At 39.8% G+C, this 27270-nt stretch overlaps 1 protein-coding gene across 4 annotated transcripts in view; it reads right to left on the reverse strand.

The window, feature by feature from the left end:
* LOC142210770 (myosin-binding protein C, fast-type-like) overlaps positions 1–27270 on the reverse strand; it is a 127410-nt gene that overhangs the window by 80782 nt on the left and 19358 nt on the right. The window contains exons 2-5 of one of the 4 annotated variants that reach the window (XM_075280180.1): positions 13987–14181; positions 5479–5508; positions 5023–5052; positions 2214–2294 (exon numbers count right to left, since the gene is read on the reverse strand). In XM_075280180.1, coding sequence (XP_075136281.1) covers positions 2214–2294; positions 5023–5052; positions 5479–5508; positions 13987–14181 — 336 coding nt within the window. Of the gene's footprint in view, positions 1–2213; positions 2295–5022; positions 5053–5478; positions 5509–13986; positions 14185–27270 lie in introns of all 4 variants that reach the window. The other 3 variants (XM_075280179.1, XM_075280181.1, XM_075280182.1) reach the window with 3 other exon arrangements.

Below are 27270 nucleotides of genomic sequence, written 5' to 3' on the forward strand. Positions count from 1 at the left end.
GTATATTTGTCTGTGAAGATGGTGTTCACTCTTGTAGTATATGTTGCAGACAATTTTCTAAAAATGAATCTCTCATAGGAACCAGTCTATAATATTGGCAAGAGATTTTTTAAAGAATGTGCCAAACTGCACTTTCACCAAATATCAAATGGAGAGTTTGGATGGTGTTCACATCTCCAACATATAATCTGCGTGCATAATGACTGCTATGTTTGGGTATTGGTACCATCTGGTCACTAATGTCTAGAGTTTGTTCACAACTAGAAAAGCTATATGAGTTTTTACAAATCTGTCTGACCTGTAAGTTCTCCTGCACACAACCACATTCAGTTCAGCAAACACATAAAGCTGTCAGGCTAGTACAGTAGCGATAGAGCAATTTTGGAGCTCACTGCAACATATCTCTCTATGATACAGTGAGTTCTATGCACACAGCTGCATTGAGTCCAGAAATATGGCCCACATGTGGACCTTGTTTGCGGAACTGATTGCAGTCATGTGCACGAGGCCTAAGGGGCATCAGTTCTATCTCCCAAGAAGAAATAAAATGTGGTTTTTCCAGGGCATTTGCAATGTCTATATATTTTGGAGATCAGATGACCAGGTGGGATAAAACAAAGTGTTTCAATCCATGTCAGAGGGTGGCTGACACTACTGTCCTTCTGGAGAACAATAGAAGCACATTGTAATGTATGCACTTCCATGTTTTCTTTAACCCCCTGATAGTATTGATGAACTTCACCTTAAGATAAAAGGATTATCTTATTGTATCTTATCTTACCAGACTACAGTTTTTCAAAGAGAAATCTGCAAGCTCTTATGACAGCTAAACTGTTAATCCTCCAATCCTCCTTTTTTGACTCATCAGAGACCCACCTAATATTTCCATGAAGATTAATAAAGTTAGAGGCATTGTCTAGCTGGAAGTCAACACCACACATAAAATTGGTAACTCTAGGTGGATAGGATGAGGTCTCATACTCCATAATTGTCATTCTCCATAGCATGGTAATGTTGGATATATGTTATTTCTGACCTCCATCAGAAATCTAAGTGTGCTGAATGTTTTATATGAACCTTCAGGATTGTGATGCATTTCCACCTAATATATCGCACCAAACACACTTACTTTGTCCCTGATTTCTACCTCTAATCTGAGAAACCGTCTGTAATAGCTGTACTCAAACTATTGTGTATACAATTGTGAGGGGAAAAATACCTGTGTAAAGAGAGAGGTAATCTTTCCACCATCTTGTATGTGTATACTCCATCTTGCTTTCACTAACGTCTTGTCTCTCTCACGCAGCTACTGTGAAAGACTTGCAATTGTGCTTTCTTATCATATTTAGCAAAACAGCACTAGAGGCGTCCCCAATGCTGCCAGAGAACTCTCCAGTCTCTAATCACTTGGCATCTTTATAGATGTTGGGATTAAATCCTTAAATGGTTATTAACTTTTCAGCAAATTTTGCAGAAATCAATCATACACATGATTATAGGAAGAATTGTAACGTATTCTATCAGAAAGGAAAAGGCTGCTTTCTGGTTTTACCAGGCTCTTTCCCTTCTCTTCCTCCCTCTAAATCGCTAAACTGATGTTCGTTCTGAAATTACTAGGTGACTCAGATTCCCCATGACTATAGAAGTATATGGTGATGGGAGTAGTGGTCAGAGAGAGCAAGAGATAGCAGCAGAAAGCATGCATATAAACATGTTGGAACTAAAAGTATATTTTTCACATCAGTACAAGTCAGAACTTTTCTCTATATGTTCTACAGTCATGGAATTCTTTCTTTGTGAGAAAGGCGGTTCTAGAGTAGATTCTCCTGTACTTACTGTGTGCATTGTAGGTAGTTACTCTCCACTCACCAGACCAGAGGGATCTGTAAACTACAGATACAGCCTGCTGAGGGGAAAATGACTAACTAATACAAATTACAAGTCATATAATGACCAGAAAGAGTCTTATTGCTTATGCACACACTAGATTATTGATTTATGCAAAGTTAACTATTGAGACTAGCAAATACTGTCCTAAATAACACATTCCCTCACTATAAATATGTCCTCTGCCTTAAATTCAGTTTGAAAATAGTCTCCTTGCAGCTCATGCAACAGACATCAGAATTATCACACAATAATAATGGTAACCTCAAGTAACACCAATGCAGATAATGGCCATAGAGTTTTATGAAGTTGCTGTTAGTACATACCTGTTTGAACTTTTAAATCGTGCGGTTTTTTCACAAACAAGCCTGACAAGGTAGATAAATCAACGTCGGCTTCGGGGGCATCTTTAACGAAAACAGAAAGACGTGTTAAATTACAGAGTACTAATAGGCACTGGCTACATACTTACCTTCTGTTTCATGTAGCATTTTTATCAAATATTTTACATTCTGGATATTTTATGGTATGTTTAAATTAATCTGCTTCTTGTACGATAAAATCATAAGTTGCTGCAGTAAGCAGGTTTAGGCTAAGGCACCACGTTGTGGAATGCAGCAAAAAACACAAGGGGAAAATCGCAGTGGAAATTATCCGTGTTTTTCTACATCATTTTCATTGTGCTTTTGCTGCATTTTTCTCTGTGGTTTCTCTTCGCTTATTAAATCTGTTTTCTGCAGCATTTTTTTTTCCTGGATTATGTAGATAGGATTAGCCTGATCACATTTACTTTGCTGGCAGTACAAAATCGCAGCATGTCAATTATACCTGCAGAAACAATGGTGTTTTCCATATCAATATAATAGGGGCAGAAAGTCCACAGCGAAAAAAAATTCTGCAAAAATGCAATAAAACACGCTGCAGAAAAAAATGCAGTGCGATTCTGCTGTGTTTTTTTTCCACTGCGTATTTTTGCTACATCTCACTGTGTGGGGCTTTAGCCTTAAGGGGTTTTCTGAGACTATGATTGATCATGACTGATGAACTTTCTTAAGTTTAGACCATCAATACAGTAGGAAGCTTGAGTGAGTTCTTCTCAGGTCAGTGACATCACATCCATTGGTCGCATGGTCATGCTGCATCTGATAAATGGGGCTGAGCTTCAATACTAAGTATAGCCACTATAAAATGCACAACACTGTGCTTGGTAAGCTGTGAAAAGCCCACAGCAATTATCCAAACGTTACAGAACCCACACCGATCGGATAATGACCGACCTTATACCGTCTAAGATCGGACCACAGCAGTCTTCATTGTGGTCCGATCTTATACTCCGCCTCGTCACAGACGTCCCTCCGGCAGAACCAGCATTGATTGGCCAAATGCTGTACACTGTATAGCAGGGGTCCTCAAACTTTTTAAATAGTGGGCCGGAGGCAGAGCAGGTCGCACAGACATCGGAAACGGTGCCCTCCAATAAGTAAAGTGAAGTGCGCTCCATGGCCTGGCCGGAGCTCCCCAGGAGCTTCATTATAAATGCACGCCTGCCGGCGTTGTCGGCGGGGCCAGACAGAAGTGCTTGGCGGGCAGCATGTGGCCCACGGGCCGCAGTTTGAGGACAACTGCTGTATAGTATTCAGCCAATCAACGCTGGTCAATGCATTCCTATGAGAAAAAGTCAGCTCCCGTATAACCGCAAGCTGCCAGCTCTCCCGACTAGCAAAGACGAGCCTGCTGCAGAACCAGCGTTGATTGGCCGATTGCTATACAGTGTGTAGCATTCGGCCAATCAATGCTGGTTCTGCAGGACGAGTAAGGGCCGGTTCACATTAGCGCTTGCCTCCTGTGTGGAAGGAGTCTGCAGGAGAAACCCCCCCTCCCGAACGGAATATCAGCGCAACTGCAAGCGCTGGACAGTTTAGCACACGGACCCCTTAGCATATAATGGGCTCCGTGTGCTTGCCGCGCACTGCCGCACGAATGATTCCTGCGGACTCCTTCCGGACGGGAGGCAAGCACTAATGTGAACAGGTCCATAGTATATGGGGTCTGTGTGCTTTAACTGCACAGCGCTCCTCCTCAACACTCCTCAACTGCACTTCGTTCCTCCTAAACACTCTCTTCCTGCTACTCGTGGACTTGGTGACTCTCCTTTAGTCGAATAGTGGTTTCCCCTGAAACAAGCATTTTTTCCCATAGACTATAATGGGATTCGATATTCGATCGAGTAGTCAAATATTGAGGCTCTACTTGAAACGAATATCGATTCTTGAATATTTCACTACTCGCTCATCTCTAATAACTAACAATAACCAGGTGTAGTTATGCAGGTTAATAGTCATATGCTTATTAGTGATTGTTATTCTCATGGGTATATAGAAAGTAACGCATTTGTCATTTCACAGCTGAGGATTTGGCCTCTTTTTTGGCCTTTTTTTGTGCCGCTCTTAGCCCTAACGTTTTTTCACATGAACTTACCTTGCAAACGTTCAGTAACTAATCAGACTCACATCCCTTTCAGAATAATACACCTATGTGCACTTGGAGAACTAAGCAGAAACACACTACTAAATCTAACATCTTGTGCCAGCTGATATTTTCTGTTTTTGAGCAACAACTAGACTTTGAATTGAGTTGTAGCCAATATTTGTATAGAACATTACATTAAATAGTATATTTAAGAAAGAACATTAAAGTATATACAAAATGGAAGAGAAATATATCTGCAAAACCCAAGTGGACCTTATTGAAGTCAATAGGATCCATCAGGATTTGCTTCTAGACTGAAGTCATGACACTAATGTAACCATAGTCTAAAAAAAGATTAATTGAAAGGACTAATACATTCAGTAAAGCAGCATAATAAAATATCAATAATTATAGTCTTCCTCTACTCCAGAATCTGCAAAATGTTCTTCATGGTAGTTCAGTAAAAGTGCAATAGACATGACCCTTAATTTATTACATTGTCCATGGATCACTAGAAATAAAGATCATTCCAATTTATTTCATGTCAGAACCCTAGCAAATATTGTAAATGTTACGATTTATCTTTCTCTGAAATTCTGTAACTAGCATTCATGATTGGCAAATGTTTTTTCTCTTCCGCTTCTTGTCTGGACTTGAAGAACTTACCATATGAAGACATGTCTTCAAAGTAGTCCTCTGTAAATCAGAAAAATGAAAATGGACACTCATAAAAAAGTAAAGGCAATAGATACAATTTGCTATAATGTATATGGAGGCTGAACCAGCCAAGTACATAGTTATCTAATAAAACGTCATGTAGACAGCATGCCCCACCGATCGATGACAAATAACTGGTGCTCTGATGTTCTATGTGTTCCAGTGTTCCTATTACAACCAATGGGAAACAGTTGTTCAGCCGTGTGTCATAACCCATCATGCATTTCATGCTGTGATAAACTACTTTGTCTTCACCTGATGATTTCAAAACCATTTCAGATTGAGATGTGACTAATCCAATCTTCTTTAATGGATTAAAAGTATCTTGGTTTTCTTCAACTCATAATGATGTGTCGTATATGTAATTCTGAGGACTGCTTATATCTCTAAATGTTGAAGACTTACCATCCTGTGACATATCTTCATCATAATACTCTGAAAGTCAAAAAATTAAAATGTATACTCAGAAAAAATGTAAAGAATAGGCATTATTCACCCAGTTGTGTACCGTGCGCTACACCAACCATGAACAAGAAAATTTGCAAACAATGCTTCATTGCTGTGACGCAATGAAAAGCCAGTGGTTTTCTGACATGATGACTCTCCAAGTCGGGTCTTCCATGCCACATGCAAAATGGCTCTTCAGCTGTAACTCCAAAACTGTCAACAGCTTGGTTCTTCGATGACAGGTGATGAACGGAAACCAACGAAACATGCAAAAACATACAGGTAGAGACCAAAATAATATGAGACAATAGACGTATAACAGTCGACATGCATGCATATGAAAACCCCATATATAAGGCATTCTTTATGAAACATATACTTCACAGAGCAATACCAGTCAAATACAAATAGACAACATATACTACATACAGTAAACATATACTATACAGACAACACAGAATTCCACATTTAAAACGAGAATAACATGCTCATATATATGACATATATGATATTCCATATCACAGTGACGTTACACACATTTAGACACAGACTATGAAATGATGTATTCATACTATGAAATGATTTATTCAGGTGTGAAGGCAGAGTTGGCCGTTGGACATGTTACACATACAGGACATGGACACACACAATAGTTGGAGGATGTTTTCAATAATGCTGTATATGTGATGTTTCTCCAATCCAGAAACATTATGTCGTGATTGGAAATAACCCTGGTGCATAATGGAGCTCAATAATCTAACTACCATAGCGGATTCATGACTGGACCAACAGGATGCATTGTGTATAATATAAAAGTATAATATCACAATGGCCTCATTTATCTTTATTACTGTGAAGCCATTCATGTAACTAAATGTGCAGGCTCTATCCAAGGATCATTCATTTCCAATGCTTTCAGATCCATGTTTTTTCTGTATAGCAGAAAATAGTTGTGCTAGAAAGATATTCAACAGGCAAATTTATTGCACCGATGTTTTCTTCTGGCGGTAGTGCCCATTATACATGATCACTGAGGCCAATTGGGATCAGGGACGTCACAGCCAGCGAGGACTTCTGCCACGAGAAAACATCAGAGCAGCAGGACTGGACCACGTTTGGAGACACCGGAGCACCAGGGACAGGTACATTTTTTTATTTTTTTCACATCCCTAATATTAAAAAAAGATTTTCCCTCTTATCTATTATTATGATGCACACTTCCTAATTTTTAGGAAGATCAGATAACTGGGTAAGAATTTGATATGTATTTTGTAAATTGTATATTGCCAAATTGCAGTATATCATTTACTATGCCTATGTCACTGACTAAGGAAATACTGTATATAAGCACTAGTGCTACCAATAGACAATATTAATAGAATTTATACTGAATAGATTGATGTTTTATTATAAATATATCTAAAAAAAAGCAATACAATAAAAAAATAATGCTTTTATCAAACATAGGACACAGCCATTGTTTGTTTTTGCTTTTTAGCCCCTACCTTTCAAAAGCCTAAGCTTTTTATTTTTACATTCACAGTGGTACAGGGCTTGTTTTTTGCAGAACAAATTGTTATTTCTAATGGCATCATTTAACATTTTACATTCGTCACAGCAGTACAGTGGTGTGTAATCATGGTGGCTGAGAAGCCATCATAACCGCAGCAATGACCAAAATCGGTGCCTGCACTGATTGCGTGCATTAACCCCCTTCCCAGTGTCTTGGTCAGAGATGACTGAAGCACCATTTTCCTGGTGAATCGGTAGCCCTGGGACTGAGATTCAGGGCTGGCTATTCATTACCTGTTAAAGATTTTGCTGTGTTTTTTTGAGCCAAAGCCAAGAATGACTACAAAAGGAATGGGAATATATAGGAAGCTCTTATACTTCTACCTTCTGCTCAATCCACTGCTGACTTTGACTTTAAAAACCACAGCAAAATCTGCAACAAAAAAAGCTGCTTTTCTGAAACATGGGGCCTCGGCCTAAAAGTACAAAAAAAAAAGTAAAACACCTACACATTAGGTTTCCCTTTGTGTGAAAGTGTCTTGGTGTACAAACCTGCATGCAGAATGTTATCTTCCGTTACAAAAATAAACAAACATGATGGAAGATAGGGTCAGCCATGTTGTTTACATTGCTGTCAATGGGAAAAGACACAGAATCAGTCTGTGACCGTTCTCTGCGACAGTTTAATGGCCGTTGAATCTGGCACATACTTTACAGATATTTGTTGATTATATTAAGGGCTAGTTCACACGGGGACATGGATGCTGATTTTGACAGCAGATTTTGCGGCCAAATCAGCGTCCATACAATGTCGACACTATGTGAACTGCTCCCGCCGCGACCATCGCGGTCGCGGCTTTCACCTCCGCTGTCGGCTCAAATGAATGAGCCGACATGGAGGGCGCTGTGGCTGGGTGGAAGCCGCGGCTCATCGCGAGCGGCTTCCGCCCGAAAGATAGGTCATGTCGCTTCTTTTTCTGCTAGCGAGCTAGCAGAAAAAAAAAAGCGAGCAGTTCACATAGGGATACATTGTATGGACGCTGATTTGGCCGCGAAATCCGCTGTCAAAATCAGCGTCCATGTCCCCGTGTGAACTAGCCCTAATAGGCTTCTATGTGCTTAGAATACAGTATACCTTTTGTATAGTCTGTCGGATCCTAGTAAAAAATATATACAGTATTTATTATTTAGATGTATTTTACTGTGAATCAATTGGTGGTGTATGTAACCGTAAGACATAAAGATGCATTTATCAAGGCTTTATGTCAGCTTTATACGTCAGGAGATTTTCCTGTTTAACACAGTGTGAATACCCCTTAAAGAGGAATGAACAGAACATTTATAGATTCAATTATTGCATGAATTTGTTCATAAATATATAAATGAAAACTATATATTAGATTTGATTATGTTAATAAGGAGTCCCATGACCACACTGGCTAAGTGTCTTTATAAAGGTCACGAGACTCGCATTTGTAACATCACATTTACAGCAATTTATTGTTCATATAATACAAATAAATGTCCATATAGAAATCATACAAGAAAGACCGATTGAACAATAAGTCCATGAAATCCATGCCAATGGCATTTCCAGTCAGACATAGATTGTAGGCTCATATTGCATAAACCATATGTTGTGTGGCACTTTTATATCTTTTGGTTTCCAGTGCCTAATGTTAAACTCAGATGATAGTATGGCTTCAGTTGCATGGTGTAACTTTCACACGAAAATTGTACATTGTTAAATGGAACATTGTGTGTTTGGTGAAATAATCCATGTTGTCCTTCTTGGATCATTGCGCAGTGTCTTCCCCATATATAGCTCCCATCTTTATGGACATAGCTTCCATCTCTCCTCATCTTGCATCTTCTTCCTCTTGTCTTGGTTATTTTTCCTCTGGATTCTGAAGCAGCCATCTTTATTGACATATCATCCATCTCTCCTCATCTTGCATCTTGTTCCTCTTGTCTTGATTATTTTTGTCTGGATTCTGAAGCCGCCATCTTTATGGGAATAGCTTCCATCTCTCTTCATCTTGTATCTTGTTCCTCTTGTCTTGATTATTTTTGTCTGGATTCTGAAGGAGCCACCTTTATGGGAATAGCTTCCATCTCTCTACATATCACACCTGGTTCTTCTTGTCTTGATTATTTTGTTCGAATTCTGAAGCATCCTCACCTGAGAAATAAGGTGACTCTCCAAGCTTGGGTACAAAATCTGAACCAAAACTCCTATAATACTTCTCAGGGGTAAATGGGCTTCTGGGATCACCTATGCCAGGGCATGAGTGTTAAGAGTAAGTTCTTCATTCCTCTTAGCTAGTCATTCTTCCTGTAAGCGGGAGATATCTAAAACAAGCCTGTGCTGCATGACTAGACAGTCTCTTATATAGCAGATATAACTTTTCATGTTCTCTGTGAATGTCTTGTGTAGTAACATTTAGTGAAATAAACCACACCAGAAGTCAACACAGCCTGCACAATCCAGTAAAGGATATATAATTCAACTTTTTCTGCAGTAGAGATGAGTTTTATTTTGGTTCATTCTGACATGTTACAAAAGACACACAGACCACACAACAAGAAAAACAGACTTTTTTTTTCCATCAATGACACACTATTCTGCTACAAAAAGAATAGACACATGCATTACTTTTATGGGACATACAGTACACTGAGAGACAAAAAGACACCAACATGCAAGGAGCATGACATGAACACCAGTGCATTCAGATAAAACAAATTTATTCACATGAAGACAACATGAAAACAGTACAATACAATATTCTACTAAAGAACATCACACAATTACAACCTAGTAAATTTGGTCTGATAGTAATCATTACTTTAAAGACTACTTATTACAATGAAGAGATCATATTGATCACGATTGACAAAAGGCTCCTAGATTCTGATAAGATAGGATCAGTTATATTCAAGGTTTGGCAGGATCGGGGCACATGGAGTATATATGTGGGGCAGGTGGAGTAGATAGCTGCTTAGGTTGTCTTGGAGTTAAGGGTTGCGAATTAATGGATTTGTATAATAAGAAAACATTGATCTGGTTTACATATTTGTATAGACAATTAGAGCCTGAGCCATATTGATGAGGAAGCGGCATCTGTCACAAGGGAATATACTTTCAATATGTGGCAGCTGCATACTGTAGCCAAACAGTACTTAAGGGAGTATCTAGAGGCAAGGCAAATATTTTATAAGGTATTAATGCAGGATAGGAGTGGTAGGAAACCCCTCCATTATGGTGGTTATGGTGGTCATCTGGCTCTTTTGAGAACTGTATATGTGTGGATGGAATGGACATGGAAAGAAATCTGGAGCAGGGGGAGGAGAGACTTTGGGGTGTGAAGGCAATTTTATATAATATAATATATATATTATCCATTTAACACATGGTCAAGGGAACCCAGGGCTGGACTGCCATGGTCATAAAGTAATGGTATATCCTAGTGATTACCATGCTATAATTTAGGAACCATGAGTGGTGGTTAAGGACTTGTAATATAACTCATATTGTCTTGTAACTAATAGGAACTTTGGGCTCCATACTGCATATGAGTCTAAGAAATAGAGGCCATGCTCTTTCTTACTCTGAGAGAGTTTCTGAACTTTAGCCCTAGCATGTAACATGAATATGTGATCCTCAAAGCCTTTAAGAAACACCAAATGGAAAATATTGCAATCTTGGGGTACAATATTAGTCCTGATTTAGGATATGTATTAATTCCCAGTCCCTAATGCTTTTTTTTGTGTTTCTTACTATGTTTCTTACTATGACCGGCCACTTCTAAAATTGCAGATAAATTTACATAATCTAGTAGTCAAGTCTCTGTGCAAGCACATAAATTGGATAGTCAGCTTTGTGGTTTATTTTGTCAGCACCATCTATATAACGTTTGAATGCTCTCTCCACATTTTCCTACATCGCTACTATCTCTGTCAAATAGGGCACTTAAAGAGGACCTTTCATCACTTGGGGCACATGCGGTTTTATATACATTCAGCGGACTGTTGTCTTTCATGATCTGTGCCCCAGGTGAAGAGCTATCGGTTCCTCCCCGCTCTCACAGTACAGCGCTATATGCGCTGCTGTGAGGAAGGGCATTCCTGGCTGACTGTCAGAAACGCCCTTCTGACGGTGAAGAGCTATGGTACCGGCACAGATAGCTCTTCATCTGGGGCACAGATCGTGAAAGCCAACAGTCTGCTGAATTCAACGCATTGTCGGCTCCCTAGCGGTATATAAAACTGCATGTGCCCCAAGTGATGAAAGGTCCTATTTAATGTTAAGTCTCATGGAGAACATGGTCTTATAGATGTAGCCTCCAGTGATCCTACACTTATAGTTGTAGTTCACTCATAGACTATCTCCCAAAAAAGGGCCAATACATTTACTGAATATAGATCCGTGTTGCTTTATCATTTTTCCTAGAATGTTTATCTAGTAATATTAAATAAAAGGGACAAGGGTCTATGTAAAATAGTTGTACATAAAAAAGATCTAAGAGTTTATACTCATCTACAGTATTATTTTCCTGCTCCTATGAGATGACTGTGTTGATATCTTATATAAGGCATCAGCACAGTCCCTATAGAAGTTTTTGGACTACTGCAAGGAAATTATAGCGATCAGAGTGACATCTATGCAGCAGGAGAATATGGTATTTTGCCTAATTTTCCAGATTTGCCACTGATCAATACATTCACTTATACCAATGTATTGAGTCTAGAATAAAGATACCATTGAACACTATATAAAGTGTGTAGTTGCTCAATTTCCTTAGGAGAAAGCATCCATTATTATTTCTTGGACAGATGGACAAAGTGAGAACATATCTAAGTGAGTATCATGTGGGACAGTACAGGAGGGCAGAAGACAGCAGAAAGCATCTATTCAATGTCATAGCAGCAAGCACAGTATACAGGAGCATAACAACAGGCACAGTAGGTATGGCAGCAGGCACAGTACATTGGGGCACAATAGCAGACAATATTTGGGGCCATACTGTATCAGAAGGCACAGTACTTGGGGCACAGCAGCAGGCTCAGGCACAAAAGCAAGCATAGTATGTGGAGGCAGCACAACAAGCATAGAATTGAGGCAAAGCACTACTGAGAAAACAGTAAGCACAACACTGCAAGCAGCACAGCAGAAGCCACATAGAGAGGCAAGAGGCACCATATTGGGGGTAGCAACAGGAGGCACAGTATAAGAAACACCTTGAAGGCATAGTATTGTGTGCAGCAGATATTGCAGTAGCAGGAAGCACAATATTAGTGGTAGTCTGCTACTGGATTGGTATGCTGAAATGCCCTAAGCAGTGGCGTAACTACCGCCATAGCAGCAGAGGCAGCTGCCACAGGGCCCAGGACATTAGGGGCCCGGTGATAGCCGCTACCGCTGCTATCATTATACTCGGGGGGTCTTTTCGGACCCCCGAGTATAATGATTGTCGGACCGGGGAGGTAAGAAACATAAAAAACACTGTTACTTACCTCTCCACAATTCTGGCCAGGCCTCCTTCCTAGTTGTCTGACATCTCTGACGTCACATGAACCTGGCCTGCGTCCCGGGTCATGTGACGTCCGACGTCATTGAAGAAAGATGGCAGCGGAGGCCGACAGCGTAGGAGCCGGGGGAAAGGTAAGAGAGTAGTTTTTTATGTTTTTATTCCCCCGGGTCTCTGATTATTATACTCTGGGGTCTGAAAAGACCCCAGTGTATAATAATTGTTTATGGGTGTCCACAGTGGGACATAATAGTGTGTGCAGGAGCCACTATATGGGATAATACTGTGTGCAGGGGCCACTATTGGGGATAATACTGTGTACAGGGGCCACTATTGGGGATAATACTATTTGCAGGTGCCACTATGGGGGATAATACTGTGTGCAGGGGCCACTAAGGGACATAATACTGTGTGCAGGGGCCACTATGGGGTATAATACTATTTGCAGGGGCCACTATGGGGGATAATACTGTGTGAAGGGGCCACTATGGGGCATAATAGAACGCGCAGGAATGCGTAGGAGGGAGTCGGTCAAGGTCTTCGGCGTCAGTCGGGGGGGCCCCATGTCAAAAGTTCGCCACGGGGCCCCACCATTCCTAGTTACGCCACTGGCCCTAAGTCTCTGGAAAATGTTGCAACACCCCTGTTGTGATGCTATGATGATATCTGTCATCATGATCAAATGTATAGAACAGTGTTTTCCAACCTTTTCAGGCTCAGGATGACCTTGGAATAAAAAATTTGGGGCACTCATACCAAACATTTTTTACTAAAAAGCAAACAATTTCGTAAATGTGCAGATAATGTATGAAGACATGCGTCATCTTCCTAATAATAGTGTGAAGGGCCCATGGTGGGTTTCTAAAATATCCCTAGTTTCCTTGGCACCCCTGTTAGAAATCGCTGGTATAAAGTGATTTTCATTTAGAAATGTCAGGACTGAATACAACTGTTCAGTTTCTGACATTTATGAAAAGTGGCATTCTTTCTAGAAGATCATATTATTAAAAATTATGTATTGCAAAATATTTTATTGTTTGATAGAAAAAGACTAGAAAGTTATATTTAAGATGTCTTCTTTCATTGGATATTAATATTATGCTCTAAAGTCAAATATATATATATATATATATATATATATATATATATATATATATATATATATACTATGTTTTGTACTGGTACTTTACTATCATCTGATCATATTGCTATAAAGTACAAGATCAACATAAGAAAATACTGCAGTGTAAGTACACAAAATTGTATTAGTGTTCCTTCATAGAAATATTTTGTTCTACAAGATACAACTTGTTATACAATACTTATTAGACTAAATATATCCAAATTTAGATACAGTTCTAGTTAATTCATTTGCTGACTTCCACTAATAATATTAGCATGCAGTTTATTCTATTTACTTTACCTTTTTGCTCCTCTTTTGATGCATCCTCTGCATTTTCCTCTGGAATTGGGGATATAGCAGGAGCCTCGGTTGGTGGAGCCTCAGCTGGTGGAGCCTCAGCAGGGGGTGGCTGCGCTACTTCAGCAGGTTTTGGTGCTTCAGCTGGTTTTGCAGCTGGCTTCGCAGGTTTCTTGACTGGACCAGCTCCTTTTTTAGCTGCTAAATACAAGAAAAACGGTATGTGTAATATATCACAGTGCACCATTTATAATGACAGTTACATTGCCTCCAAAAAGCAACAGCCATAGTGCTCCAAATAAAATGCAATCTCAGTGTCCACTCGGCTGCCGGGTACTGACTGCAGCTGCTTCTCACATGAGCTGGCACCTACTGGAGTAACTTCAGCAGGTAACGGGGCCTATTTACTTACTGATCCCCACTATGGGCCATGGCCGCCTCCACTTTCCCTTCAACCCTCAACTGGGCCCCATACGTCTCATGGGCTCCCTGGAGGGCTGAAGCAGAAGCAAAGGTGGCAAGGTTATTTGTTGGGCAAACCCCCTGAGATCCTTTTCACAAGGATCACTTGGTGGTTTCGTTTAGACTGGATAGATTTGAACCAAAACTACTATTATTACACAAAAGCAGCATTACTCATCTTTCCTTGACTCTAGCACTACTCTCTGTCGGCTTCGGGCCTTTTTCAATGACGTCACAGATGTCAAGAGGCCTTCGTTACAGCGCATAAGTTTGCTGGCATAACCCACATCTGTGGCATCCTTGAAGAGGACCAAAATAACATGGAGTAGTGCTGGAGCCCAGGAGAGGTGAGTAACACTTTTAGACAGAGTGTAATAGAAGTAAGTGTATTTTATTATACACTGCAAATCATTAGTACTACATTGTATTGTATGAGCGATCAGACCTCCTAGAGTTCAAAAAGTTCTGAAAGTAAAAGAGAAAAAAGTTTTTAAATGTATAAAAAAACCACAAAAATTCAAATCACCCTCCATTCCCTAGATCACATAAAAAATAAATAAATAATGGGCAGCACAGTGGCTAAGTGGTTAGCACTGGAGTCCTGGGTTCAAATCCTACCAAGGACAATATCTGCACGGAGTTATCTGCACGGAGTTTGTATGTTCTCCCTGTGTTTGTGTATGTTTTCTCCCACACTCCAAAGACATACTGATAGGTAATGAAGATTGTGAGCCTTGTATGGGACAGTGACTGTCCATGTCTGTAAAGCGCTGCGGAATATGATGGCACTATACAAGTAAGCTTAAAAAAATAAACACTCTAGGTTACTCTATGTTAAAAAATGCCCAAACTATTAAAATATAAAAATATTTTTTCCCATACAGAGAATGTCATAGTGGTACCAAAAGGCAGAATATAAAGAGGAATCTAAGGCAGTTGTCCGCCTCAAATCCCTCTTTATTTTCCAACATCTGAAAAGGTTCTATCTATTTCTATGGAATGGACTGTATTACAGTCAAATCCAGTAGGTTTGCCTCAGAAAAAAAAAACAAATTTTGGCTGTGGTTTTTTTTGCTGCAGTGCATATGAGTTATTCCAAAATGGACCTATTGAGGCTCTGTCACCTAAGGACCCACATGGTCTTGGAGCCTTGGAATATCAGTATGCTGCATCAACTATACAGACAGCAGGAAGAAATGCTCCACTGAAAACCCAATGGTGTCAATACGATAATCTGTTCGAATAACTGCTCTTCTATGAGTCTGAAGGGGATTGTTTTTCCGTCAGTGTCACAGTCATTGCCAACACAGTAAGCATGTGTGTGGCAGCAAAATTGACGATAATAAAGCTCCCATAGGTTTTGCCATTAGGTTTTAATTGGACTTGATTGGCATATCTGAAATACCTTCTTATTCATCAGAATGGGGCCAAGGCATGCCTCACTGTATATAATACCTAGGCATATTAGCTGTCAAAATTGGGTGATAACTACCATTGGATGTGTAATGGTGTTGTCATTAAGCCTCTCCAGAAATAAATATCACTAAAACTATTATAAAATCTAAAAAAAAAAGAAGAAAGAAAACGTTTCCATGAATAACAGAAGGATATAATGCTCTTTAGGAATCCCGATCATATAACAGATATAATGGCATATCCTCAAAAGCTCTCTCAACCTAATTCACTACCTTGAACTTTATAAAGTCTTTTATTAGCTGTAGAACCTATGAGAACATGCTGTCACTTAGTTCAGCAGATCCATCTGATCGTTGGCAATGAAGGAGAGAAATTTTAAGAGAAGGTGCTAAGTGATAGTTCAGCAGTTTCAAGATGAAAGCAAGCAAAACACAAAATGGATTGAGAGGGGCTCGATTAACATGGTCTGCACTATTACTTTCCAACAATATGCGTACTCTCATCAGCTTGTGTCTTCCTGTTATTTCCATTTACACATCCATTAGTACTGATTCAAATTTATGTATTATCAAAAATCATTATGTTTTATAGTCTGCAAAATGATAATAATAAATATAAAATTGCTGTTCCTAGGCACAAGTTCATTTCAAAATTGGAAACGTAGCAAAGATTAGGGAAGCAATGCAAGGTTTTCTGGAAGTGTACCAGTATGGTCAGTCATATCTTCTTTCAAAATGGGAAACACCTAAGGCCGGGTTCACATGGAGTATTTTGGTTCGTAATGTGGAACGTAGATGCCGTGGGAGCTTTTGCGGGCTGTATATGATCCCATTGTTTTCAATGGGAGCCGGTACCATATACGCGGCGCTATTTTGCGGCTGCCGCAAAATCACGGCCGCAAAATAGTGCCGCGTATATGGTACCAGCCCCCATTGAAAACAATGGGAGCGTATATGGTCCGCAAAAGCTCCAGCGGCGTCTACATTCCACATTACGAACCAAAATACTCTGTGTGAACCCGGCCTAAATGTGTATTGATGGGGATATTTATCAAACTGGGTTCATGCTTAAAACATGAGAGAGGGGCAAATAAAAAAAGACTGTTAACACAGAACATAAATAGTCTGAATTGACTTCTATTTTGATTGTAAAAGACAATCTCGGGCCTTAACAACAAAGTTACATAACAGACGTATGGATCATCTTCAAATATATTTATGCGAGTTGACTGATAAATTTGTCATCTATTTGTCCATATTTTACATCCCAAGAGTCAAGGGATATCTGTTCCCAAACTGAGAGCTTCCTCTGAGTCAAATATAGAGGGTCCCAAAGACATTTTGAAGAATTTTTTGTTTTTTTGCTAAGGATATTTTAGAGATGAAAATTGAGGAATATGTCACAATGCGTTGCTATCTTGCTGAGTGAGGATATTGTCTTATTCGATGATATGTTCACTGAATCTGAGATTCAAAATATGATTAAGACCCTGCCACTGGGTAAAAGCCAAGGTCCAGATGGCTTCAGCAAAAGGTTTTACAGGGCATTTATACAGCAATTCTGTCCCTTTTTTGGTAAAAACACACACACACCTTTTTGGGCCAAAATAGCTCTTTAATACTAAATCCAGGGTAAGACTTTGCTGGGTGTTCTAATTATCATGCTATATCTATAATAAATGTTGAGTTTGCAAAATCTTTGTTAAAATTATATCAAGTCAAGCTTTTCCCACATGCTTCTCACCACCCATCTATGGTTTATTCCTATATAACCCTCTCCTGCTGGGGAAATTGGAGCTTGCTATGGTACACGCCTAGAGCAGACTAGAACTGTTTCATATCGGTGACCTGATTGACCTGTCAACCTTGGATCTTCAGCCCTTTGACTACTTTACATCCAATTTGCACTTACTGTCTACTGAATGGTTTCAGTTAGGCCCAATTTATGACTACTCTATTTGGGGCTCCCAGTGTGTACATCCCTACTCATTTTGAGAAGATTTATCCTGCAGGTACCTCTACGATTACGTTATATTATACTATATTGTGTCTTCATCATTTATCACCCCTCAGCTTCTTTTTATGAAATCCTAAGAGGTTGAGATGGGAGTACAACTTTCTGATACCAATGCTGTAAAGCTTTCTTATTTAAGCATAAATTGCCAGCAACTTGTTTTATCCAGGTTCTTCTCTTCCAGACAAGGAGCACAGAATACCAATATATGTAAACATACAGAGCCTTGTGAGAAGTAAAGAAAGACCTGCCCCTTCCCTATCCACTTTCTGTGTTTGCTCTTAAGTCTCTTGGTTTCTAAAGACAGACTTTCCCTATTAACAGGGAGTGAACAACAAGTAATAACAGGAGGGAGGCACCTAGTGGCATGAACTTTAGAAAGGTTTTAAAAAAATAAATATTTTTAAACAATGTGTATTCCATTTTGGTCCTGATTCACATGCTCTATTAAATGAGACTAAGTTGTGAAAAGTTAGTGACTATTTAATTTTTGCAGATAATAATTCAGATATTGACTTGGAAGATTAAATGGCAGGGAGCTGCTACCCATAAAGTTAGAAAGAGTCATAAAAAATGGCTCCCAGTTGTGGTTGAAATGAATGGTAAGAATCACGGTTCTCGAGGAGCCCATGCTTAGCTTTTTACACTATTTTTTAAACTGTTTCTTCTCTTATACATCCAGAGGTGGACAAATATGAAGACTGCCGTGACTCTGTCTTCCAAAGATTCACATATACATGGAGCCCTTCCCCATTAACTTGAATAGGAGCAGGGCATCTTCTGTCCATATACTTGGTATACAGCTTTACAGTAGCCACATCAGCTGATCAATTTAAGGTTTGGCAATCGGACTCCAACTGATCTGATACTGAAAACCTATCCTGTGGATAGGTCATCAATATCAAATATCTTCATATCCTGGAAATTCTTTTAACACCAAAACTGTCTCAAAGAAGTCCAATGTTCCAAATTCCAAAAATTACTTTAATAAAAGTGCATGCAACATCAATACTCAAGTTATACTATATTCTATTTGATCCAGAGATAGTCTTCTAAGCCTGAACTTTATTATATATAATCCGGAAATCTCAATCTTATTTATAGCCTTAGATTAGCCTTGGATATCATGACCAGCCTGGTGATGAAGATATTCTCATAAAGTAGACTTGGAGACTAAGCCTCATAATACATGGATCTCAAATTCATCCTAGTGCTGAACCAGCAGATAAAGAGAGATATTAACAACCGTCGCTTCCCACAACACACCCACTGTTTACCTCACACCCTTCATATAATTTAAGAAAACTTTGTAGCACTTGGATTCAAGGCATGCCTACAGTATAGTAGATATATTTTCGTGCGCATCATGTAAACGCTCCCTGTTTCTTCTTTTTGAGATATTCAAGACTTGAGACAGCTGTTGGCCTCTTTGTGTGTACACTCTGGTACAGAGATGTATACTGGACATGCCTAGGATGGATAGAGATTTGAAGAAATCTATATAAGGGAATGTAAGTCTTCAATATAAAAGAGTAAGGAGGGATACTTTAATCACCCTCTCTGGAAAGACATATGTCCTATATGGTTATTGTTTTAGTTACATACAGTATATTATTACACTTTGGGTTAAACCATGTTATACTTAATGTGAATTGCAGTAGAAGTATTAGGTCAATGTCATTCTATGTAATCCACTCAATTCATCCACATTTTGCAGTTCCTTTTGGTAAGGACAGTTCTACAGAAGGTCATTTATTACAAGGTGTTAGACTTCTAGGAATCCCAGTGGTTAGCTGTTATCTGTTAAACTAGCCAACAGCAAGGTGTATGATTTCCTTGCAGCTCTACCACAGGAGATATAAAGCATTACATGATGTCCATTAAAGTCAATGCCCATATAAAACATAAATGCCTCATCTTTGAGAGAGAAATGCCATTTATAGCCATACTCCACTCTGGCTAAAAGATCAGGGATCAAAGAATTCACTTTTGTTGGCTCCAAAATATATGATAGGATATTACAATAGGATATACTAATAGGATAGAAATAGTTTTTTTTTTCCAAAACCATGAAATGAAGTTGATTTTGTAGCTTAGGTCTGTTCAGTCATACATGGCTGAAGTGAAACCTACGTTACAGACGTGGACAAGAGACTGTTTTTGCAAATAATAAGTAGACCCTTTATTCTCCTCCCAGAGGACCCTTTTACTTCAGAAATATGAGAACTTCCAGAGTATTTTATCTCATAGGATGTCAAGTTCAACATACATACCTAGCTTAAAATGGTGGTAGGTCAGGGAAGAAACCCTACACACATAACTCTAACCACCTGAACCAAAGCTAACAAGAACTAAACATTGGTTTTCTTTCAAAACAAAGTTGCCTTAAAAAGTCTCTAGACTATGGTTAAGACTGTGGTAACATCATTTTATGATGTACACTTACCATATACACATGGAAAAGTTTGTAACCATATACTTGCATGGTAAAAAACAGATACCGTGCAATATGTACGGTCTACTACAGTATTCCAGATATTTCTCACAGTATGGGGGCCTGGAAATAGTGCGTTATACCATGTGGGGTCCAGGAAAGGGTGTGTTTTACTATGTTGGGGGTCAGTAAAGGATGTGTTATACAGTGGGGGGCAGGAAAGGGTGTGTTATACTGTGTAGGGGTCAGTAAAGGGGGCTTTATACTGCATGGGAGCCAGTAAAGGGCTGATCAGAGGGTGGAGCTGGGCAGAAACCCACCTATGAACAGACAATGCTTTTTGCTTGACCCTCAAAGAACTACAACCCCTAACAGCCCCAGATTATCGGGACCTGCTGAGAGTCATAGTTTTATTCATGCCAACCTTTATACCATTATGTTGTAGTGATAGTGCCTGCTCTAGTGGCTGAGACCACAATATCAATTATTTAAGCCCTAATATGCTGTAGTCAATACAGACTGCAACACCTTTGAGTAATATAGAAAATATAAGGGCTGATTTATCAAGAACAATGTTTTCTACAAGCCGGAATTTGCTCCTTATTTATAATGTACACCTCATCATCCAGGGTCCATGTGCCTAAATACAAATCCGCAACTTGCTGGTATAGAATATTGGCATCATTTATGCCACCAAACTGAATGATGATAAATTTGATGGGACCGGGAAAGTGGCATGCCTTTATTTTTATGACTTTTACGCCAATAGCAGTATGATGGGCCCTTGGATCAATTTAACTGGCGGGCTCTAGATATCCCAGTGCAACACTGGCTCCATCTCCATTGTCAGGTTTCTTTGAATGGAGACTAGCTACTATGATGTGTCCTACAAACACAGAAGAGTAGATTATGCTATGTTTGCTGCTGAAGGCCAGTGGGGTACTAGGTGTCAGACCCCATCAGTCTGATATTGATCAGACCATGGGGGATAGGATAGGTCATGAATATCTAAATCTTGGAAACCACTTTAACTGTACCTGCAACCATGGAGCATTGTGCTTTGTACCATAACCATTATGTATTGTGCCTTCCATAGGAGTAAAGTAAAAGGCTGCATGTCTGTTTTCTTACTACACCAGTCTCCATTAGGCTCCTGATAAGCCAAAGACATAGAATTGACCCTCACATGTGCATAAACATGTGCTGCAAAGTTGCAACTGAAGGTATTCACTATGACATTGTCTGGGTCTTTTTTAGGCATGCCCTATCTCTATGGTAGATATGCTAGTGACACTGTCTGCAGACATTTGAACTCCATCAATTTGCAATATGTACTCAAACTATGTAAGGCTTCAGTACTTTAAGAATGTAATCTGAGTCTTATTTTGACATATACTCAGAACAGTGTCTCACATGGCAAATGTCTTACCAGTCTCTACGCTGCTAATTAAAGAGCCCACAATAACTGTAGTTCTAATCCTGAACTTATCCCCAATGTGGTGCCTTTGTAAATGTCTACACTATGTAAGTCACTAAGCTAAGGACAACTGTATTTTTAATGAAAAGAGCTAGTGGTGATAGGGAGATGTTTCCTCAAGTTAAGAAATGTCTTACGGAGTCTGAGCATCTGAGGTTGATGAAAAGAGAAACTTTTCTGCCAGTAGGGATCAGATCAACGGATGGTGCAGACAGACACAGACTAAGGTTGTCCAGAGGAGGATGTAATTTCACTGTGCCATAGCAATTGGGCTTATCAGCAAACCATCGTGAAGGTGAAACATCCCAGGGGTTAGATGGGAGTAACAGATGGGGAGCAATAAAGCTCCAGCCTGACCTGCTGGTGTAAGCCTGACCCAGGTGGAGTACACTGGCCCACATGTAGCTCGATACAGAGTATAAATCAGAGTTCCATGCCAGAGACAGCTAGGAGACTGATACCTGTGTGTGAGGGACTATGTCATGGTAACTGAGAACGGTAGACTGTTTAATGCACAACACTGCTGAAATAGTGCAGTTATGTACATACCAACTTTATTTTACTGCCAATGCTTTGCTATGAAGCAGAGGTAGTGGCTGTCATCAGTACTAATAGAGATTGCAACTGGTCAGTTGATATAATAGTGTGATGCTGAGACATGTAACAGAGACTCTGCTAGACTGAGGAGGTGTGAGTGCTAATACTATGCCACAAGTGTCTGTACAGAGTTGCAAATGTCTGTCTCGAGTTGAAGGAAACCTGTTTCTTCTTGTAAGTCTGTTTTGGTTTTAAAAACCATTAGACTAGTTGTCTTTGTAACTAAGCTTATTGCCCAGTTACATTTCCCTCCGCCTTTCACCACTCTACCATTATGGGGAAATCACATCTTAATTATTAATGGGACTCACCAACTTAGCAGTTTAACCCCTTTACAGGTCCTTCTCTGTGACCTGGACCCCACCTGACCCCCACAAAACATACTAATACTGCAGAATATATATGGGTGAGCAAGCATGTGGCTTACTATACTAAGGTCTTAAAAAGACTTTATAAGACAAAGCCCAATACTTAATTTTATTTCTAGCTGATTTAATGATCACCAAATCTATCTCTTTACCACCTGGAGATGTATCTACTTGTCCATTTCTCTACTGATTTATGTACCAGATGGACAGCCATATAGACAGTCTATTTAACCTTTAACTGTCTTTGACTAATATGTCATGGCTGCTATGGAAGTTAACATTACAGAAGTTAAAGGTTATGTCTGCACTTCAGAACTTTCCTGTAATAGTCACACAGCTGCTTGCCGGTCTATCACACATCTTTTAACACTACAATACCAAACAGTGCCAGATGACTATCTATGAAATGTTTTTTCTAAAGTTGAAGAAAAAAGTAAGTGTACCATTTGGAATTGCCTGGATATGTGAATTGAATATGTAATAAAATGTGGTCTAAGTTACAAATATAGACAAACACAATGTTATACTGTTTATATCTTTTATTAAGTACATTGAGTAAACATTCACAGTAAAAGGAGAAAATATAAGTGAACCTCTATGTCAATTACATGTCTGGAAGTTAATTGGCAGATATGTTACAATTAAGATATTAAAATTGGAAGTTTGGTTTCACAGGTAATGTTCCTATTAAAGGCACATAAAGCCTGGTTACTGGCAAATCTGCTCTTCTCAGGAACGACTGGTTAGTGTGAGTAATGGCTCAAGGCAGGCAACTTTTATTAGACCTCAGAAGATGTACTACAGAGATGGATGAAGCCGGGCAAGGTTTAAAAATTTCTAAATACCAAGTTGTATGTACAGCAATCTTGTGTGTAAATGGAGAAAAGTCAAGACTATTCCTGTACTCTATTCCTGTATTCTTGAGATCAGTGCACAATACAGTCCTAAAACAACGCAAGGAAAATACCTTGGTTTATATTAACATTAACCCCTTCCCGCCGATGGCATTTTTTGACTTTCGTTTTTCGTTTTTGACTCCCCTCCTTCTAAACCCCATAACTTTTTTATTTCTCCGCTCCCAGAGCCATATGAGGTCTTAATTTTTGCGGGACAAATTTTTCTTCATGATACCACCATTAATTATTCTATATAATGTACTGGGAAGCAGGAAAAAAATTCAGAATGGGATGAATTTGATGAAAAAATGCATTTCTGCGACTTTCTTACGGGCTTTGGTTTTACGGCGTTCACTGTGCAGCCAAAATGACATGTCCCCTATATTCTGTGTTTCGTTACGGTTCCAGGGATACCAAATTTATATGGTTTTATTTACATTTTGACCCCTAAAAAAAATTCCAAAACTATGTTAAAAATTTTTTTTTTTAAAAGTCGCCATATTCCGACGGCCGTAACTTTTTTATACGTAAGTGTATGGGGATGCATAGGGCGTCTTTTTTTGCGTGGCCAGGTGTACTTTTTAGTTCTACCATTTTCGGGAAATGTTATTGCTTTGATCACTTTTTATTCAAATTTTTATCAGAATCAAAACAGTGAAAAAACGGCGGTTTGGCACTTTCGACTATTTTTCCCGCTACAGCGTTTACCGAACAGGAAAAATATTTTTATAGATTTGTAGAGCGGGCGATTTCAGATGCGGGGATACCTAACACGTATATGTTTCACAGTTTTTAACTACTTTTATATGTGTTCTAGGGAAAGGGGGGTGATTTGAACTTTTAATTCTTTTTATATTTTTTTATATTTTTTTTAACTTTTTTTTTTTTATTTTTTTTTGCATTTATTAGACCCCCTAGGGGTGTTGAACCCCAGGAGGTCTGATCACTAATGCAATGCATTACAATGCTAATGCATTGCAATGCATTGCAAAAAAGCATCCTTTCTTTTGCAGGCTGCATAGACCAGCCTGCAAAAGAGAGGCTTTGCAGACAATCCTGGGAGCCTGTACAAGGCTCCCGGCTGTCATGGCAACGGGACGTCAGCCCTGGAGCATGCTCCAGGAGCCGGCGATCCCGGCCAAAATGGTGGCGCCCATGCGCCGCCGGGAAAATGGCGCCTCCGGAGCCTTTGACAGTGGCGCCGGAGGGGTTAATGCCTCCGATCGGTCCGAGGACCGATCGGAGGCATTAGAGCCGGTTGTCTACTGCTTAAAGCAGTAGACACCCGGCGGCTATGGCGGCCGCCCGGCTCCCGGGCGGTCGCCACAGTTACAGACCCGACATGCGCCGTACTATTACGGCGCATGTCGGGAAGGGGTTAAACAAGAATGGTGTTCAGAAACGGACAACATGAAGGAAACTTTCCTGAGACTATCTAGAAGTTCCACAGTGCTTCAGGTAAAACACCAAAATTTAATTCCATTCTGATCATTGAAGGAACAAAGAATTTGTTATTCATAATGAATAGATATGAGCGAGTAGTACTCGATCGAGTAGGTATTCGATTGAATACTACGGTATTCGAAATACTCATACTCGATCGAGTACCACTCGCTGTTCGAATGTAAAAGTTCGATGCAGAACCAGCATTGATTGGCCGAATGCTATACAGTTGGCCATTCAATGCTGGTTCTTCTCCTACCTTTAGAAGTCTTCTCCATGCAGCTTCCCTGCGGGGTCTTCCGGCTCTTCATTCACTCTGCCAGGCATCGGGCCTGGGCAGAGCCGACTGCGCATGTCCGCTTGTAGTGCGGGCATGCGCAGTCGGCTCTGCCCAGGCCCGATGCCTGGCAGAGTGAATGAGGAGCTGGAAGACGCCGCGGGGACACTGCAAGGAGAAGACTGCACGGAGGACCCAGCCCGACCCTCACTCGTGGACTTGGTAAGTATAATTTGATCGAACGTTGCCTACCCCTGAAACGAGCATTTTCCCCCCATAGACTGTAATAGAATTCGATATTCGATTCGAGTAGTCGAATATTGAGGGGCTACTCGAAACGAATATCGAACCTCGAACATTTTACTGTTCGCTCATCTCTAATAATGAAATTTGTTAAAAGCAGATATTAAAATACAATATAGCTGTTAAATTTGTTTCCATTTTCTGATTAAAGATTTTCTTTATTCTATTTTCTGTGCATGATTATGGGGCATGCTCTCTAGTAATATGTTTTACAACATAGTCAAAGCCATAAGTAGCAATACTCTGAAATCGACTCCTTGAGGTCTATGGGAGAGTTTTCTAGGCATGTTCTGGAACGTGAGGGGATTAGATAAGCTGTGATAGTGGTGGTATCTATCAAGGTGTTAACTTCTATTGTACCCCTGTTTGTCTTGTTTATAATGTCTATGAAGTGACTGCTACAAAGAAAACCACTATACTATTGGTAACTCTCAATCTACTCTGAAACTCCAAGAACACTATCATGTCTTTTATTGAAGTCATTGTAACGTGAGTACATGAGTATTGCAGAGATGGTTCTCCTGAAGGAAGAGAAACTCTGAGGTTGTTAACGTGACCATAACTTTCCTGGTTGCCTACTTGTTCAAACGTCTTCTATTTGGGAATAATCAAGACCTCTGTGTCTCAACACATTGATGTCTCTGAAGTCTTCAGGCAATTCCATTTACTTTATAGCTTTACTCAGGCAAGCACTGTCAACTATTGGATCCTATGATAGTGTCTTTCCACATTAAGTCCGATAAGTTGAACTTTCCACAAGTATAAGGCAATTAGGATACTATTACAAGTGTGGTAGGAGCTGCAGATGCTACACCTTGGATTACTGCTAATTGCTAGGCTGTACCTGAACTTGTCATTGCTTCTAGTGATAAGTACAGGTGCAGTGTAGCAAATAATACTAAATGGTCTCTTCTGCATGTTTAATCCCTTTCCGCCAATGGCATATTTCGAGTTTTGTTTTTCGTTTTTGACTCTCCTCCTTCCAAACCCCATAAATTTTTTATTTTTCCACCCTCAGAGCCATATGACATCTTAATCTTTATGAGACAAATTGTTCTTTATATGATGCTACCATTAATTGTTCTGTATAATGTACAGAACAATACATTGCAAAATACATTGCAAAATACCGGCACTTCAATTGCAGGCTACCTAGTGTAGCCTACAATAGAATGACAGGCCGGGAAGTCTTCACAAGGCTCCTGGCTGTCATAACAACTTGACGGCGGCCCCAGAGCTTACTTCCGGTGTCGGCGATCACAGGGAAAATGACGACGCCCATGCTCAGCCAGGAAAATGGCGCCTCGGTCGGCTCTGACCGAGGTGCTGGATGGGTTAATGACCCCGATTGGTGCGGGCAGCAACCGAGGGCATTAGCACTGGGTGTCTACTGTATAAAGCAGTAGACACCCAGCGGCTATGGCGGCCGCCAGAGTTAAACACCCGGCATCTGCCGTACTAGTATGGAGGATGTTGGGAAGGGGTTAATAGCACAATATAGGTTTAGAAAAATCTTAGTACTTATGGATCTGAATACTTCAGACTTTTACTTAAAAAAAAAAAAAAAAATGGCCACATATCTACAAACCTTATTTTGCTCT

This window comes from Leptodactylus fuscus, chromosome 6, assembly GCF_031893055.1.
Source record: "Leptodactylus fuscus isolate aLepFus1 chromosome 6, aLepFus1.hap2, whole genome shotgun sequence".
Taxonomy (NCBI): Eukaryota; Metazoa; Chordata; class Amphibia; order Anura; family Leptodactylidae; genus Leptodactylus; species Leptodactylus fuscus.